Below are 17,727 nucleotides of genomic sequence, written 5' to 3'. Positions count from 1 at the left end.
GGAGATCTGTTTCATGCTACAGAATGGTAGTGCATATCGTAAAAGTCTATTTTGAGATATAAAAGCCAGGAATTGCACATCAGGTTATCAATCTCCTTGCCCTGATGTCTCAAGAGAATCTGAGAGCACAGTAATTTGTACAAGGTGACAGTAATCTCACTGACAACAAAAGAACAAGAGCAAAGGAAAGGAAGTTTTAATCCAAGTGCTCTGGATTTTCCTTCATCACAAAACAGGGTAGAGTCCAAAGCTTTATCCAAATTGTGGATTCTCAGTGAATTTCCATCAGTCAGCATCTTTTGGGATTAAGTGACCATGTTCCACTCTCACCATACATTCGTGCATCAGATAGACTCTATCTACTCATTACCCTGGGCCACATTTCCCATTTGGCAACTCTATAAATACATCTTTCTGTCCTTATCTGTGGACTCTTCTCATAAAATACATGCTGAAGGACATCTGTAATTAACAATGTGTGACTAGTGAGCTGCAGATAATCATTCTGTCTGGGGAAAATAAATTATAAGAAATAATACAGATCATTTCAGCCAAATATGGTTCTTAATTATATTTATAATTTGACCACTTCATGCACATACAAAATACATCAAACTCATAATGATAAGAAGCAGACAATGGCCCCCAAATATACAAAGAAGCATTTTAAATAACATTGTGGTAAATGCACATTTGTGCATGTTCTTCCAAAATACATTGTCACTCTTTCTCTTCTTCCATAGATGTCAGAGCACTCTTTGAATGAGACCTCGTAGTTCTGAATTTTCCACTTGTAAACACCAAAGAGGTGGATAGCTAAAAATATACACTCTCATATTAAATCATGAATTCTTATTTCCATGTAACGATTTTCACCTGAAATCTCAAAGAATGAGACACTAAGTTATATTTGTTCCATGAGGCTGAGATGCTATAACTCCTTTCTATTAGTTCATTAGTGACACATTTAGCACTAGATACTTGCAAATTAATCAAAAAGTAAAAATAACTCCCTTTGTTCTTTAAAAGAAGTGTACTCCATAATTCAGTAGAAAAGGATTTTAGTAGTGTTTAAAAAGTTTTTCACCAAGGATGTCGATGAGGTTTGTATAGGGCATAAGTTTCAAATAAGGATGCTTGTTCTGTGTGTGTTCTCTGCCACAACTCTCAGTGCTGGTGCTTTCCATACAGCTGTAAACAAACAGGAGATCCTAAATGCAACTAAATTCCATTAAACTGTCCCAGAAACATGAGTTTAACCAGTCTTCTCTCTCAGATCAAAGCTAGCAACTGCACAAAATCGTGCAATGATCTGCAGAGTGTCTGGTCCCATCTCTTACATACTCTAGCTAAACAAAGTGCAAACCCTCAGACACTGCTTCCATTAACAGGCTGATGAAGATTCATCTGCTGCTGTACCCACACCAGGTGAAACCCTGTTCTCCTCACTGCAGCTGCTGACAGGGTGCCATGTGCTCAAACACAGGGTCAGCCTCTGCTCCCAGAGGGGCACAGCAAAGCTGACTGGTCCTGCCAGCAGCTCAGAGTTCCTCCCTCTCACAAAGTTGGTTTGGAAAACACTGAGTTAGCCTTGGTTGATGCATTTGGTAACACAGCAAACCACAAATCTCTGTTACCCAGGCTGTTAATTCACACTCTTACCAGACTAGAAGCTGAAGCTCAACATGAAACTCTTTGTAGGTAATGAACGCCTTATGTATTTTCTTCATAGAATAAAAATCTGGATCAGCTTAGCTATTTCCCCTATTGGCATCATGATTTTTTTTTCAGAAGTTAACTAATTTTTGACTCATTTGTGTTTAACTTGTATTTATACTTCACTCATGTTTAACTTCCCTTTATTATTCTACATTTCAATTTTTAAAAAATCCCAAATCCAATTCATATGTAATATTAAATTTCTCAGGTATGGAAATGCAAGGTTTTCTGCATTTTCTGGATCTAGTTTCTTAAAGAGAGCTTTTCTTAAAGCAAAATACATATACATTTTTTTTTTTCCCCCAAGTCAGTCTTGAAAGACCTAGATTGTAAGTGACTTAGTTCTTTTGATCTCCTTTCCTGGTATTGCTCACAAGAGGAGCAAAGCAGCCCTTTTGAATAGAGAGCACACATCAGAAAAAGGTTTATGTGGACCAGATCCTGAAACTAAAGAAACACAGCTGCATAATGCTGGTTTTATTTTTAACCTGCATCCTAACTTTTCATGACTGCACTTCACCCCAAAAGCACATTGACATCATAAAGCATCACTTATTTTAAATGCTGCCTTCCGGGTATAAATTACTTTCATCACTGCCTTCTAAATCTGTGGCTTTAGCACGCGGAGACTAAAAGTGTCTGGTGAAAGCAAACCAGCTGGGGATCTCGGTAATACTTCATATACATATTTTTTCGGAAAATTTAAATATTGGGTTTTGCTTTCTTTTGCCACAAGAGGGCAACCCCTAATTCGTGTCACCACTTCGGCAATGTACAGACACAAGATGGACTTGTTTTCTATCTAAACCATTATTTCAACTTCTTATATCAATACATTGCTGAATTTCATCCTGTCTGTGTTCTCAGCATGCATGGGGCTTACATGAAGTTACTAGGCAATATTATTTAGCAGTGGGAGCACACTGTGCTTCATAAATGGCTAATACTGGAAAAAAAAAAAAAAAAAAAAGATGGGAAGTAAATAGGATTTCCCTTCATTATCTTTAGAAGTAGCAGTACACTGCATTAACACAACTCATTGTTCTCAGTGATGAACTCAGACAGGTCACAATCAAAAGGAATAAGATCTTAAGATCTTATTTCAGAAGCATGAGAACTTAGTGAAACCAAGAAAAGATATGTGCTATACTTTTCATCCACTTGTGAATGTTTAGCTATTTGAATTTGTTAAATATGCCATCATGTGCAACAATATACAGCGCAAGCACGATCCACACAGGAAACTGATTCAAGCACTCAAAATCTGAAGATTGTCATGTCCTCCCTAATGCAAAACTCTGATTGCTTTTACTTACTTAGAACCAGATAGTTGGGAAGATTTTGTTTAAAATGCTTCTAAACAGTCACCATGAGTGTACAATATAACTTACCATAGCATTTTTGTTTTCAGTCCCAATATTTTACATATATAAACCTGTGAAATTTTCTCAAACCAAGACTGATTTCTCCCTCTTAAGTCCAAATAAAATTTTGCTCAGAAACAGTGGATGGATTTTGTCCATCAAGAGTCAGCTATGTTCCTGGGCAACCGGTAATGCTCTGGTCTGATCCTTGCCTTCTTCTCCTGAGGGCTGGCATATTTCCACTTGGATGGAGACATTTTCAGCTTTTTCCTCTTCTTATCTGTACACCACACTTTTTCACAGTATTCTTCCACTCTCTGGAAGTTGCTGTAACCTATCAGTTGAAGAAATTCCTTATACCATGGCCTTGAAGCCTGAGGTATACTGCTCTGCATTGGGCATGGCATTTTGTGAGGGATTTCCTCCTCGTAGTCTTTATTGAACATTTCATCTACACGTTCTTCCTCAACTATTTCCAGGGTGATTTTCCTGACAGTGTGAACAATGCTGTGTTCCACTGTCTGACAAAAATAAGTCCCTGCATCCAGTCGATGCAGCTTCAGGAATAATAGGCCAAGGTCCATTTTTATTATTCTATCATCAGTCTTGACCTGAAAAAAAAAACCAAACATAAAATAAAATGCAGTCATAGAATACAGGCCTTTGCTATTACATTAAACCAATGCAATTATTTCTAAATTGTATTTTCATGACTGCAATATTAAATTTTGAGAGGAAGATTAGAGATCTACAAATTTTTAATTCACAGTGTTTTTGTAATAACAAAAATGTTTACTTGAAGTAAAGAAGACATTAAGTTGTAAATGGAGAACTAAATCTAAAGAATCTGGGAAGCATGGAAAACCATATAGTGGAGCAGACAGGCCTGTGTTTTTATTGCCGAGGAAAATAAGTTAAAAACACGCCAATAATCTACTGGAGGGAGAACAAAAGGCATTTTCCAGCTGACTTGTCATAAGGATCCCTGTGAATTCTCTTATAGACTGGTATGCCTTTGAGGAGACATTCATCAAAGTATTTGCATATCTAATCGCAGGACCATTGTGATCTTAAAGCCTCAGTTCTGAGTCTGCTGTTTGAGCTCCTCCTACAGCTCCTGAGGGCTGCACTCTTGACCAGGAGACATTCACAGGTGTTGGCAAGCAGGGAGCACTGAGCTGTCCAGTCCAGCAGCAGGAGTGGCCAGGAAAAGGGTATCCTCAGCTTTTCATTTAACAGCAAGGTGATGAACTTAAGCAAAAGTACTGAGTGATGAAGGGATCAAAAGCAGTCCTGAAGAGAAGGAGTTGGGGGTACTGAGGGATGAGTAACTGGATGAGAGCTGGCCATGTCCACTTGAAGAAACCAACTGAATCCTGTGCTGTATAACAAGAAGTGTGGCTAATAGGTCAAGGGAAGTGATTCTCTGCTTCCACTGTGCTCTGCTAAGCCCCACCTGGATCCCAGCACCGGGATCCTCAGAACAAGGCAGACATGGACCTGATAGAGTGGCACTGGAGGAGGTCACAAAAATGCAGAGGGGAATGGGGCACTACTCCTGTGAAGAAAGAAACAGCTGGGGTTGCTCAGCCTAGAAGAGAGGAGGTTCCAGGAAGACTTTATTTTGACCTTTCAATACTTGAAGGGGTCTTATAAGAAAGATGGGGACTTTTTTACCAGGCCCTCTAGTGACATATCTACGCTGTAGTGATAGCTACATTGATGTGTATCAGGGAGCTATTGAGGGAAAAACGCAAGAGCATTTATGAAGCACTTTCATAATGGTAAAGTATATGTAAAAGGCAGAGAATCCACCAATACTCATTTGCAAAAAATTCTGTAATAAATGGTTGAGGCAGCAAGAAGGACTAGAATTTAAGCTAGACCAACACCGGAAATAACACATAAACATTTCACCCCTGCAAAAACATAGCAAGAGAAGTGATGGATTTTCCTTTGTTTTGAGATCTTAAATTAGCTTCACTGCATGTCTAACATCTGCATTCAAGATGTTGAACGCAAACACCAAGGGACCAGATGGACATAGTGATTTTCCCTGACACCCATATGCATTTCAGCAACTGGTGGCAGAAATTCAGTGAAGATGTAATGTTTCCAACAACAGGCTCTTTTATTCAAAAACGTTGGTCTCTAAGAATATTTACCTCTTCCTTCTTAGTTTCATGAGCTCTCTGGACAAACCAGATTACTTTTGCCTGTAAGGTCCGAGGGGTGCACTCCAGGAGGGTGCTGTTGTACTCTATTCCATAAACAAGGCGCTCCTCAGTCTTCTCCAAAACCTCACCTGGAAGGGAAAGAAATGTTTCAAAAATGTGTTTCTGCAAGTACTTGTTACGTTCAGGGTATATTTACTTCTAAGAGTAAAGCTTAATTCAGATCCAACCAGACAGTGACTGAAAAGTAACATCTAATGAAGATCTGACCTGCTAAATGAATTTTCCCATTGTCCCAGGCTTCACAGCATCTGACCAAATTGTGCTGTGACTCACCTAAGGTTAGAGAGAAAGAGATCTCAGCCTTTCACACTGCTAATTGCTTGTGCCTGGTTCTTATGAACAGCCAATTTCATCTTCACTCAGTGAAACAGAAGGATTCAAAACATGTTTAAATACAATAAATAATTAATTTTTTTTAGGGATTACAGCACATAACTCTTTGCAGCATGATACTTTAAGTACTCTAACCAATATTATACATATCCATGCTTTACATGTGTAAACTGTACAGTTTGGGCTGAAGGGTGCTAATAAAAACAAGGTGAATTAATCAAATCAAAATTTAATTCTGCTTTTCAATCAACAAAACATCTGGAGGAGAATAAGCTAGTTGTTACACTGGGCAAAACCAATTGCCTCATTAATGAAATCATCTTATTCCATAATAGTCAGAAAGATTCTTGAGCCTAAATAGCTTTATATCCTAAAAATTTTCACTGTTTTATATAATTGTGACTCCTCCATTGTATTTCAAACTTATTGAAAAATTAGCACTTAATATTGAAAAATACTTTTCCAAAATGTACAATAGCCCCCAATGGACTTCAATTTAAATGAAGCTTTCTTTAGTAGAATATATGTATATAAAATATTTAAAATATGGTTTCTCTGGATATCATTCCAGAAGAACCCTTTTTTTAAAAAATATTTTTCTTCTATAAATATATTGTGTATTATCCTGCAAAATACAGAGGACTTCCAGGCAATTGTTTTTTTTTCTGTTTTACTATTCCCAATTCTTTTTTTTTAAGAGAAAACTTGATCATGAATCAAGTTGATCACACATTTTTGTTATGTCACTGCTCATGCCTGTGCTTAAATTCTAAGTGTCTTGACTATTTCATACACATTTCAGGATGCAGCTCCATTGTTTCTTATCCCTGCCTCATCTTTCTGCTCTTTTTTTTTTTTTTTTTTTTTTTTTTCTGTTGGAAGCCATCGGCATGCATTCTCCACATCTTTATTCTGAATGTCAGTGCTGCAGGACCACATGAACATTTTGGGATGCACCTGACCTGCCACGGAGACCGTCACCCTTAGACCTGGACAGCAGGGGCTCAGCCCCACGGCTGCTATGCCATTATACATGCCAGTGAAAAACAGCAGGTGAGATCATGGTCTTGGCAAACTGTGCAGGCTGTTGCAGGTCTTTACCAGCACTTTGTACGTGTGTGAGCAGCTTACCAATGAACTGCTGGCCAAAGCACTGCTGCGCCGCGTTTCCGTGTCGAACGTCTTGTCTGCGGAAACGTCTGGAGGGGAAAAGTGGAATTATTTGAGAGAACATGTTTAGCTTACATGTTGTTGGGTTTATGCTAACCTAGCATTCATTAAAAAGGAGTTAAACCTTGATTGCTAACAATTTACCATCGTTGTGAGAAGTACTCATTTGTAAATCAGTATTTTGTCTCTACTCAACTTACTGGGAGTCATGTGTCTGAAAAGAAACCTACACTTTTCTGGAGATGAGACACAATTATGTGTCCATTTTATATAAAACTATACTGATGTTATAAATGCTAAAACAAGATCCTTTGAACCGACTGGGTAACATTCAGTCATAGGGACCTTTAGCCTGTCTTTGGTCTCTCTCTCTCTCCAGACAGGAAGGAAATTTTCCTTTTTTAATTTAGAACACTTTCCTATGTATGTGAATGGTATTTCTTTTATCTTTCACTCTCATGGCTTAGTTTTTTTTTTTTTATTTTATTTTTTTTATTTGAGAATCTCAACAGGTGGAGGAAGTACTTTATTTTATTTCACCTTTGTAACAGACAGTTGCTGACCTCATTTTTCTCAACAGGGAAACAGCCACATTCATGAATGGCCATGCATAGAAAGTGAACTGGTGTCAGAACTGTGGTCAGAACCTGTGAGTCCTGTTTTTGACTGGAAATAATACAAGTATTTTTGAAAGAAAAATTATTCTGACTTTTGGGGTTTGAGTTTTTTATTGTATTTACAGAAAAAAAAAATCAAACCATGATTATATGGCGCATTCCCAGAAGAACTGTGCTTTCATATTACATTTTTTTTCTTTGAGTGTCTGGATATATAAAATTAAGAATGTTTATTTGGGAAATAAAAGTGCCTATTGGAATTCTGTATTTTGATAGATTAGTACGTCCAACAACCTCAAATTTAGTTTTTCTAAGGATATCTTTCCTATATTTGCATAAAGAGTAATTCTACACAGTATTGCCAATGCCATACATAACAGATTAGAAGAAGAAATATACAGTGCAGCAAATTTTACATAGCAGGTATGTGTACAGTATAAATTATGTTAGAAACAAAGACAGAGTTCTGTTATTCTTTGCATTTACTAGTGAAATAAATTATTCTCCAGTTCAATGTGAACCCAAAAGACAAAATTTTATTCTATCACAAACAGAATTTACTGAAACTATTTAGATTTATACCATCTAAAGGTCCTTTCCATGGATGTTACTAGTTTCATTTTTAATCTGGCTGCAGACAGTGATTTTCTGAGTTCTGTCACCCCTGTGAACTCTTGATCCAGTATTCTTGGTGGACAAAGATCACAGCTTTAACCTCTGTTGATATTCAGAGAAGAACCTGTGTTTTTCCGTTGTTTCAGGGAATCTGGAAATTCAGTGGAGACTGTATTGGGCTTTTAGGGAGAAATACTAACAGTGCTTGCATCCTGGTAAAAAAAATCAGAGATTCTGAGATAGCAACTGGGCCGTATTCTGCCCTGGGTGTTGTCATTGCAATATCTAGTGTCAGTACTGATAAATTTGTAGGTTTGCAAGTCTGTGTATGTAGATTACTCAGAAAAGACATTCTCCTGCACAAATAATAAACTCTATAGGAGTTGCATTAGCCTTTAAAAACCCAAACAAGACAATCCTGCTGCTGTCAGGTTCAATAACCCTATCTAGCAGGAACAGGACAGGTATCAGGCATATTCTATTCACTCATGAGTTCCTTAAGATCATTGCAAGCTAAAAAAAATCCTAGTTCTGTAAGACAGTGTTATTTCTCCAGTTGTCACAATCATTAAAGAAAACGAAATGTTTTGTTGATGGAATTTTACTGTTGTGACTGGGAATACTGGGGAACATACAATTATTAGTGACTTCCTTTGCTATTTTCTCGAATGGAAGGAAAGAATGGAGAGAGGTGCTGAAAGAGAGGGAGATGCTTGGAGATAAACTCATTTCACAAATACTGACATAAGCTAGTATTATTTTATTTTTTCTTAGAAAAGAATTTACTCAGGATTCTCTTAATAATAGAGTATTAGACAATCCCTGAGATAAATTACTGTAAGAACAATTTTCAAATTATGATTAACAAATATACTGAATGTAGAGAAGTACCTTTTGCAAATCTATAATTTCATTAATTTAGATTTCAACCCTTAACTCTGTGCTTCCAGGAACCTAGTAAAAATGATCTGCAAGAAAGCAATGCAGTCATCATCATCATCATTACCATCACCATAATTTTCATTTTTCTTTATTATTTCTCAGGAATGTATGAGGCAAAATCAAAAAGTCTTGGGAAGAAAAGGCACCACTGTGGTGCTTGCTGGTGGAGTGGGTGATGGAGAAAGAAGCCAGAGAGGGAGAGGAGACAAGGGAGAGAGTTTTGGATTCTAAAAATTAGCTAAAGAATCACATCCAAGTTCAAAGACATTTAAAAATGTCTTCAGACCTTTTTTCAGCCTGGACAGTGAGCTGGTACTGCAAAGAATCTAATTTGCAGAATTTAGTGTTTGTTTAGATAAAAATTGAACCTGTCTAAATCAGATTGAAGAGCTAATAGTGAACTGAAGCATTTAAGTCCTGGTCCTCTGCTTTCTCAAGTGTACTTCATGGAATTTGAATGCAATGGAAATTCATTCTGCCATCTGAGGTATTTGCAGTATTCAGGAGCCACACACCTGTAATTATCATACATTGTGGTGTGCTGTGCTGCCAGCATCAAGATATGGGATTTTGGATTCACTTTTTATTTTTCCTTAATTAAATCCTACATTTAATTAGTTATCCAGGATATACATGTACAAGGAATAATGGGCTCTCACAATTTAAAAAATTAGTACCAGATGTCAAGTGTAGGGTTTTTGTATTTATGCTTCACTACTCCCTACATCTGTTACATGCCTTAGTTTACAGATTTCTATTTAATGTTTCTCTAAACACTTGCTCTACCTTGGAGGCATCAGGATCTAAAGCAGACAGCATTTGGATCAAAGTGGGGAGCACACATTGTACATCCCTGCCCCAATTCAACTCTTCACCAGTAGGACTGGAATTAAAAAGAGAGCTCTGAGCAGAGCCCTTACCCACTAGCGGCACTGCTCTTACAAATCAAAAGTCCACCTAAATGTACAGCATGAAGGCCACACTTGAGCAGAGACAGGTGGTATTAGTAAGGCACAACTCCATGACTCCAATGAAGGGACAGATACCAGGAAAAGGAGAAACAAAGTGATCTCCAGTGCCCCTTGCACTCACATTACTTGTGTTACCATGTACAGCTTGAACAGAAATCTGGAGACAAGGCTAGGCTAGGACATGAATGTTCTGGGATGTGGCATTAATTCCGTCTGGAGTTATCAACCAGTCAGTGCCACTTGGTGTCAGAAAACTCTGGGCTGTCTGCTGGGACCTGCTTTTCCTGCAGTACCCTTCATGTGGTACCTGATGGGAAACAACCTGAACAACTTCTAAGCACATGTCCCTAGTACCTCCCCCTGCTTCTCTGTGTACCACACAATTAGTCCTAAATTTGAAATTCTCTGAGCTTCAGCTGTGACCAAAAGTGAACAAAGCAAATGCCATTCATGCCTCTCAACACTTAGTCTTGCTGGCTGCTCCCCAAACTCTGATATGGAAAACAAGTTTTGCAGACGTCAAGAACATTCAATTGAGTGTAAATCCCTTCTCTACTGCTACAGTGCTTATCTTAAGAGAAGGAGTGAGATAGCAGCAGTATTTTCTTCTTTTAGTGGCTGACCTGCTGAATGTTGGGAAGGTGCCTGGGGTGCTGCCCATATCACTCCACCCTGGATAAATGTGTTTGCAGGGAACTTAAAGGCTGCTACTCTGGAAATTGTCTTAGGTGAGAAACATGCACGACAGAGTCCAGGCCTCAGTGAGTTTCTCTTATCTTTTCTTAGACAGCAAGTAGCCTGCACAACATAAATGGTGATACTGCTAGCAAGGTAAAAGGCTGCTGGGAAATTTTTAACCCCCACTTTCTTTCCAAATGACTTTTACATCATTAGACGAGTAACCCATATGCTTTATCATTATGATAATCCAATTTCTACTTATACTGGAGGACATTAATCTCCCTGGCCCACTATATAGCTGCTCATCTTTCTTAATCTGCGGCCTGAAAATTTTAAGCAGACTCATCTCACCCTGAGCAGTCAACCAGAGCCTGCTTCTTCCCTTCAGGTCTATTCACAAAAGGCATGAGAAAACTATGCAATCATGCTTGAAAAGGAGTTTCAGGTTACATGCTTGTGTAGTTTCCTGCTTGGTTTAACCTATGCCTTAGTGCAGTAAATCCTAGAGATTCTTAATTATGCTGAGTCACACACTGTGTTTCTCATTTGTACTTCTAAACATTCCTTATCTAAAAAGTGATGTTAGCAAAGGTAACATGACTTTATTAATTATATATTTTTAAAAATTATAGAAATGTCTGTTATGCCTGACAATAGTCAGCATGCATTTGAGTGCATCCAGGTTCATGGAAAGATAAAATATGCCAGATGAAAAAATAAATACAAAGCCCCATATTCCTGATTTTCCTTAAGAAACAATAATACATTTGGGATACTATGACTTGGTTTGGACTTAACCATCTCTACCAGTTTTCAAAACTCTCTCTGGAATTTATTCAATTCATTCTTGTAGTCCTTGTAGGCCTAATACAAATAAGCATATATTTTTAAAACCAGTAATAGCAAAATAAGCCACAGGAATTATTTGAATTATGCAATGCCAAAATTTTGCTGATTCGGGAAAAAATTGCTGTATCTAGGTAGGAAAACTGACCATTTTTTGTGAAAAGGTCTGGATTAAAACATGCATACTTTAGATACTTGATCTGTGTAGCTAAATTGCAGAACCTGGGTTTGAGAGGGAAGGGAGGACAACAGGTCCCAGGGAAATCATTGAATGAAAGAGTGAAGGTCAAGAATCACAATTAAGTGAAGGGTGATACAGAGTCTCCACAAGGAAGAATTAAAGCACCCAAATCATATTTGTGCTTTGAACTGCCTCTAGTAACTTGCTTTTCAATCCACTGCAGAAAACCTAAACCAAACCTTAGCTTTTGCAGAAAATCTGGTTTGATTTTGGCTGGTGAAGGTATAATAACAAAGCATCTTCTTTGCTGTATTTTAGAAATTCTGTTACTGCAGTGTGATATACTGGCTATGTAGTGCTACCAAACAAGATCTCCAGTGTTTCAAAGACATGAAAAGATTTTTAAGGAAATTAAGGTTTACAGTGTGATGCAAATAATTATGATGTGACTTAGCTCTAGTCATAAAAATATTCCAGTTTATTCCATCCTGTGAGTTGGGTTCCTTGCAATCCCCTAAGGTTATGCTGAGAAATTAGCAGCTGGCATCTCACTGGTTATGTCTGAGCGGTGACACGAGTACTCTGCGCTGCGGCAGCAATTTTTGATGTAGACATTTGTCAGGAGGTGCATGGGCAGGAGGCAGAGCTGTCTCACCTCTTGGCCTGCAGGGCTGTGGGGTAGTACCGGGAGCAGGAGATGCCGTCCCAGGCGCAGTAGGGATCCCGGGCCAGGCAGCAGTCGGCACAGGCGGTGCCGTACATGTCACACTGGTGGAACTTCACTTGCGCTATCACTGACTCGGATCCCACGTAGAGCTGTTGCTGCAAAAAATATACACCGGATAGGATTGCTTCAGTGTCCACCCCAACTTCTCTTCCCCATGCAGTTACTGACACTGTCAGGTGCATTGCTGATTGCCGGCTGTGCATCCAGCCTGTGACCTGAGGGAGGCAGAGTTACTCTGTAGGAAAATATCTGATTACAGATTAAACTCTGCTGAGGACAGAGAAACAGGAAGAAGGTAAAATGAACAAGTTTATTTTGGCATTTCCTCGCTTCTGAAGTTTCAGCTTTGTGTTTGAAATAGGCAAGGGTTCACATTTCTTTTTCTTTATCAAGATACTTTCCAATGCTTCCCTCTTTTTGTCTGTCACCTAACTGATCTGCAAAAAAATCCCCACCTGATATGAAAGACTTTAAGCAAAGAAGTTAAAATATGCAAGGGTTACCAGCAAACTCAATTAAAATATAGGAGTTTTCAAATAAATTTAACTCTTGGTGGCTACTTCATAATATGGTCACATATTTACATGCACAGCAATCCTATGATTTGTATAATACCTCAGTGCACAGGAGATAGACAGACAGACAGACAGACAGGTAGATAGATAGATAGATAGATAGATAGATAGATAGATAGATAGATAGATATTTAGTTGCTTTCCTGTTGCTGTGCAGTATTTACCTACAAGTTACCTGGTCATTATCTACTTCTTTAGTATTTATTTGCAGCATTTGGGTGGAGGTTTTTATCAGTGTAACCATTAATTGTTTGAATTTTTCAGTTCATATAGATGTCCTTTTCAAATCAAATAACAGATAATCGATTTGATTCTTCAGATGCTAGCACAATAAATTCAGAAGAGAATAGCTTGAATTGAAAGGAATTTGAGAAAAAGTCTTGTTGCTGATGAATGTAAATTTTCTGAACACAAAAATTTGCATTGTCCACTCCAATAGAAACTGCCTATGCATAGCTCACTTCCACAGTTTTACAAATCAGAAAAAGGATTTATAAGTTGTGCTCATCCTAGTGGCCAAACAGTGCATAATTCCTACTATTCGATCAAGCTGTCAAAATCTGGTATTTTAAAATTACTTACATCTGGAAAACACCGACACTTCATTTAGTCTATCACAAAATATAAATTTTAATCCAAATAGGCTGTTCTTGCTCCTTAATATACTTCTTACATCTCCTCAGAGCATTGAAATTTAACTTTCAGAGATGCCAGAGGAATAAACTAGGAGAGGCTGGTAACAGCGATTCTTGAAGAATTTTTCTGGTGACGTAAACCAGATGATAGTAGCAGGAACTCAGTCTGCCAACTGGAATGAAGAGAAGCCTAGGTAGGATACTTGTTTGAGGGGAATTATTTGTCTGCAAGTGTTGCAGTGTGGTTGTCCCAGAAGACACGAACAACATTTTCAATGAGACATACGAGATGAAATTTTCTCTTTTATCTTTTAGCAGGGGTAAAGAGTTCTTTAAGTCTTGGTAAATCACGGGAGGGAAAAGAAGCATCTGATATCTAGCCAACAGAACATCAAAGAACATTCTTTCTCAGTCTCTGCAGATAATAAGCTCAGCCCTGAAATGTGATATTTTATTGTACCATGACTTGGTGAAGACTGGTCAGTGTTATAAGGATATGGAGAAGAAGGTAGCAAGGAGGTGTCCACGGGCTCAGTAACTCCAAGTTCAAAAGAGATCAGCAAAAATGCTTGAGGTATAAAATTTTTTCAAATATGCTCAACTAAGTATATTCCATCTGATTTTAAAGACAAAATTACTTGGTGCCAACTCTGTTCCTAACACATATTCCAACATTTAATTGTCTTCAGTGTCATGAATGAGTTTACATTCAACATGCTGATCTTGGCTTTTTAATCTGATTTTGCTTTGCCATCAATGCTTAAGAATCCTCATACACACAGTAGGAAGTCACTTCACACAGTAATATATATACAGTAAATTCATGAATACAAGCCACACTGAGTATAAGCCGCATCTCTGGGTGTTGGCAAATATTTCGGTTTTTGTCCATAGATAAGCCGCACCCGAATATAAGCCGCTCTGTCGTTCGCAGCGAGGACCCGCGTGCAATTAGTAACAGAACCGCGGGAGGGCGGGGTTTACTGGCTGAGCTAAGGCTGTGCAGGCTCGGCCCGCTAGGGGCTGCTGACGGGGCCAGGTGGCCCAGCCTGGCGCTGCCGCTCAGGGCCGGCCGCCGCTGCCACTGGGCTCGGTCACCCCGGGTCGGCGCTGCCCCGCGGTGGCAGGCAGGGACGGAGCTTGCCCCGCTCCTACAGCAGCGGCGGCGAGCGGGGACGGAGCTTTCCCGTGCCCGTGGCGCCGGCGGTGGGCGCGGACAAAGCACCCCGCCTCCTCCCCGGGCCGCGGCAACGGCGGCGCCCCCCCACCCCGTCCTCCCCTGGGCTGCGGCAGAGGAGGGAAGAGAGCTCTCCCGCCTCTCTCCCCACACCCCCCGTGCTGCCTGCAGGGAGCCAGGGCAACACGGTAACACTGTAACAATCGCGGAATGCCGGCTTTTACTGGCAGGTGCTTGGCTCGGCACTCTGGCTGGCACGTCTGGGGTTGCAAATGTCAGAAAATTATTCACAGATTAGCCGCCCCCGACTATTAGCCGCACTTCTGGGTTTCTACCAAAATTTTTGTCAAATTGCTGCGGCTTGTATTCGTGAAATTACTGTATATGACTTTCCTTTTCTCTTTCAGTCTTCTCTTTGATCTCTTGAAAAAGTAAAGCTACTTTTAATTCTCACAAGTTTTTTCTTCAACTATTGGGTTGCTCTGGTGGCTTTTTTACTGGAAAAATCTGGAGTTTTCTCCAGATTTCCAAATATGCCATGAATTAGTAGAGCTAGCACACCTCTTGGAAGATGAATATAATGGAGGAATGCTACTTCAAATTTCATTCTATCTTTTTACTTTTCAAACACGACCCTATAACCATGACAATTCACTGAGCATTAAAAGTAAGGCAAACAGCTGAAAAGACACCATCTTTCTCCAAATAATCACTTAGGTGCAGTGTTAGACAATCTAGTCTCCAGAGCTGCTTTCACAGTCCATGTGGAAAGATTGAGGCAGGAAATAATTCTGAATACTTAGACCAAATCCTCCTATGAATTACCATCACAGGACTGACTTTCTGCATTATGTACAGGAAGAATGCTTGTTGATTAGCCACCAAGACTCAAATAACCCTCTGGGGCACAGCCACACCTCCTGTTAATGCAGTTTTCATTCTTTGTTACTTGTGTTTCACTGTGTTCATGTGCACCTACATTGCTCCGGATGTCTAACGTCACTGTTGGACATGTTTAACATTAAGATATAACTATCCTCGGATGTTTATAATGGCTCCATGCTGAGATGATATGATGATATGATATGGATGAGAATCTGCCCACAAGAGTAATAAATTGGGTGTTTGTATCAGCAGAAACCTTCAGAAACTCAGAAAGAACTCAGATCCAAAGAGCCCTACATGGCAACTGAATATGTGGGAGAGCCAGCAAGGCTCTTTTTGCACTGCTATCCCCATGGGGCTGAAGTCGGTCTGCATTTATCAACAAAGGACTTCTCTGTGAATTGCCATATCCACCAAGCTAATCCCTGCTGTGATTAGTGTGACAGTAATTTATGAAACAGATTGGTTTTTACTTACTTTGATATGCATGGTATTGTGAACTAAGGGTATTTAACTCTAGAATTGAAAAATATAAATACATTATAAAGGAGTGGAGCATATAACTATAGGTTTATATTACAGAACAATTGCATGTATCCAACCAGATCTCATTATATGTTATGCACATCTGCCTATCTATCCATGAATCAAGCTCTGTGAAGTTTACAGCTTCATTACATTGGAGTCACAATCGTCATATTTCAAACTTGTAAAATACTTACCCTTTTTGAAGAGATTTCCATAGAAATAATAGGAACTGGCATCTAAAAAAATAGGAAATATTTGTTTGCTTAGAAAAAAAGAGTACCTTTTTGCTATGAAAACAAATCAGGTAAAATAGTATTGCTATTGCTTATTACAATCAGCTTTGCTAGATACTTTGACTTTCTTTAAGAAAGATATTGGGAAATTGTGACTTTCAGAAGTACTGCTTTAAAACAGTTTATTTGGAAACAAGCAGCCAGCACTTAATTCAGGATTATCAGAGCTACAGGAACACTACAATTTCCCTGTCAAACATGACATTAGCTCTTGCCACCACTGAATGTCTTTTGTCCTGCTTGAGAGTGATAAGTGGAGTGTTCTTTATAACAAAACATTCATTGAAGATAAGACAAAAATAGCAGGAATTCCTTCTTTTACCATTGTCCTCTCTACCCTCTGCTCAGATTTCTTGGAGCAATACACAGCCTCACACAGTTCTTTTGAAAACCAGCTTTAACAAGAAGGGCAAATACTGTGATTTTCCCTCCAGGCAACAAGTCAATAGTTACACTGCCTAAATTCAGGTACCACATTTAAATGTCTAACTTTTGATATTAGATTTTCCTTATGGTTTGAATAAGGTTAGCCTCCTGCTTTATTTGGCTAATGTGACATGATGAGAATACTCACTAGGAGAGTTTCATTATGTAAGCTTTGTCACATGCCAAGCACTGGGCTTTAGCTATAGGTTATTCTTTAGGAGAATGGAGTTCTGCCTCACTAGGACCCATGTCTGCCCACTGATTCACTCTTTCTAAGTGGACTTTTTCTATCTGGATCTCACTTAAGTTTCCCAGATTGTAGTAGGCACATTTTTATATGTGAAGTCATACTTTTTAATTACTTAATTGGATATGAGGGAAAATTAAATAAAATGCTGTAAGTTTCTAATTAAAAGTCACGCCACAATGTTCAGACACATAATTAGAAAGGCAGTAGTTGTGATTTGCTTCCACTTGGGACATTAGTAAAACTTCATATAAAATGAAGGTTTCCTGTCATAAAATTGCTAGACAATTAGAAAATTTCTTGTACACAAATATTACATATTTGACTATCCTAAGATTTTTTTTTTTGACATTTTAATTCTGCAGAAAATTCAAGACTTTTGTATATGCTTTGTATACAGCACAGTTCACCTTGAATACTTGCAGCTCTTCAAGAATCACTTCTTCCATTGATTCTGTCTCTTGATTGTAAATTGTTATGACTTTCAGCACAATACCATTATCTGGACACAAATTTAAAACAAAACAAAACAAAAGTAAAGGTCATGATTTGTTGAAA

The 17,727-nt window shown here is 38.7% G+C and overlaps 1 protein-coding gene across 1 annotated transcript in view; it reads right to left on the bottom strand.

Moving 5' to 3' along the window:
- Window positions 1-558: 558 nt before the first annotated feature.
- SEMA3E (semaphorin 3E) overlaps window positions 559-17,727 on the bottom strand; it is a 131,194-nt gene continuing 114,025 nt past the window's right edge. Inside the window, exons 12-17 of the mRNA XM_033058742.1 lie at window positions 17,580-17,671; window positions 16,398-16,439; window positions 12,332-12,498; window positions 6,785-6,852; window positions 5,249-5,388; window positions 559-3,694 (exon numbers count right to left, since the gene is read on the bottom strand). Coding sequence (XP_032914633.1) covers window positions 3,242-3,694; window positions 5,249-5,388; window positions 6,785-6,852; window positions 12,332-12,498; window positions 16,398-16,439; window positions 17,580-17,671 — 962 coding nt within the window. The 3' untranslated portion in view covers window positions 559-3,241. The remainder of the gene's footprint in view (window positions 3,695-5,248; window positions 5,389-6,784; window positions 6,853-12,331; window positions 12,499-16,397; window positions 16,440-17,579; window positions 17,672-17,727) is intronic.

This window comes from Catharus ustulatus, chromosome 4, assembly GCF_009819885.2.
Source record: "Catharus ustulatus isolate bCatUst1 chromosome 4, bCatUst1.pri.v2, whole genome shotgun sequence".
NCBI lineage: Eukaryota > Metazoa > Chordata > Aves > Passeriformes > Turdidae > Catharus > Catharus ustulatus.
This window is presented reverse-complemented; position numbering and strand designations above follow the sequence as displayed.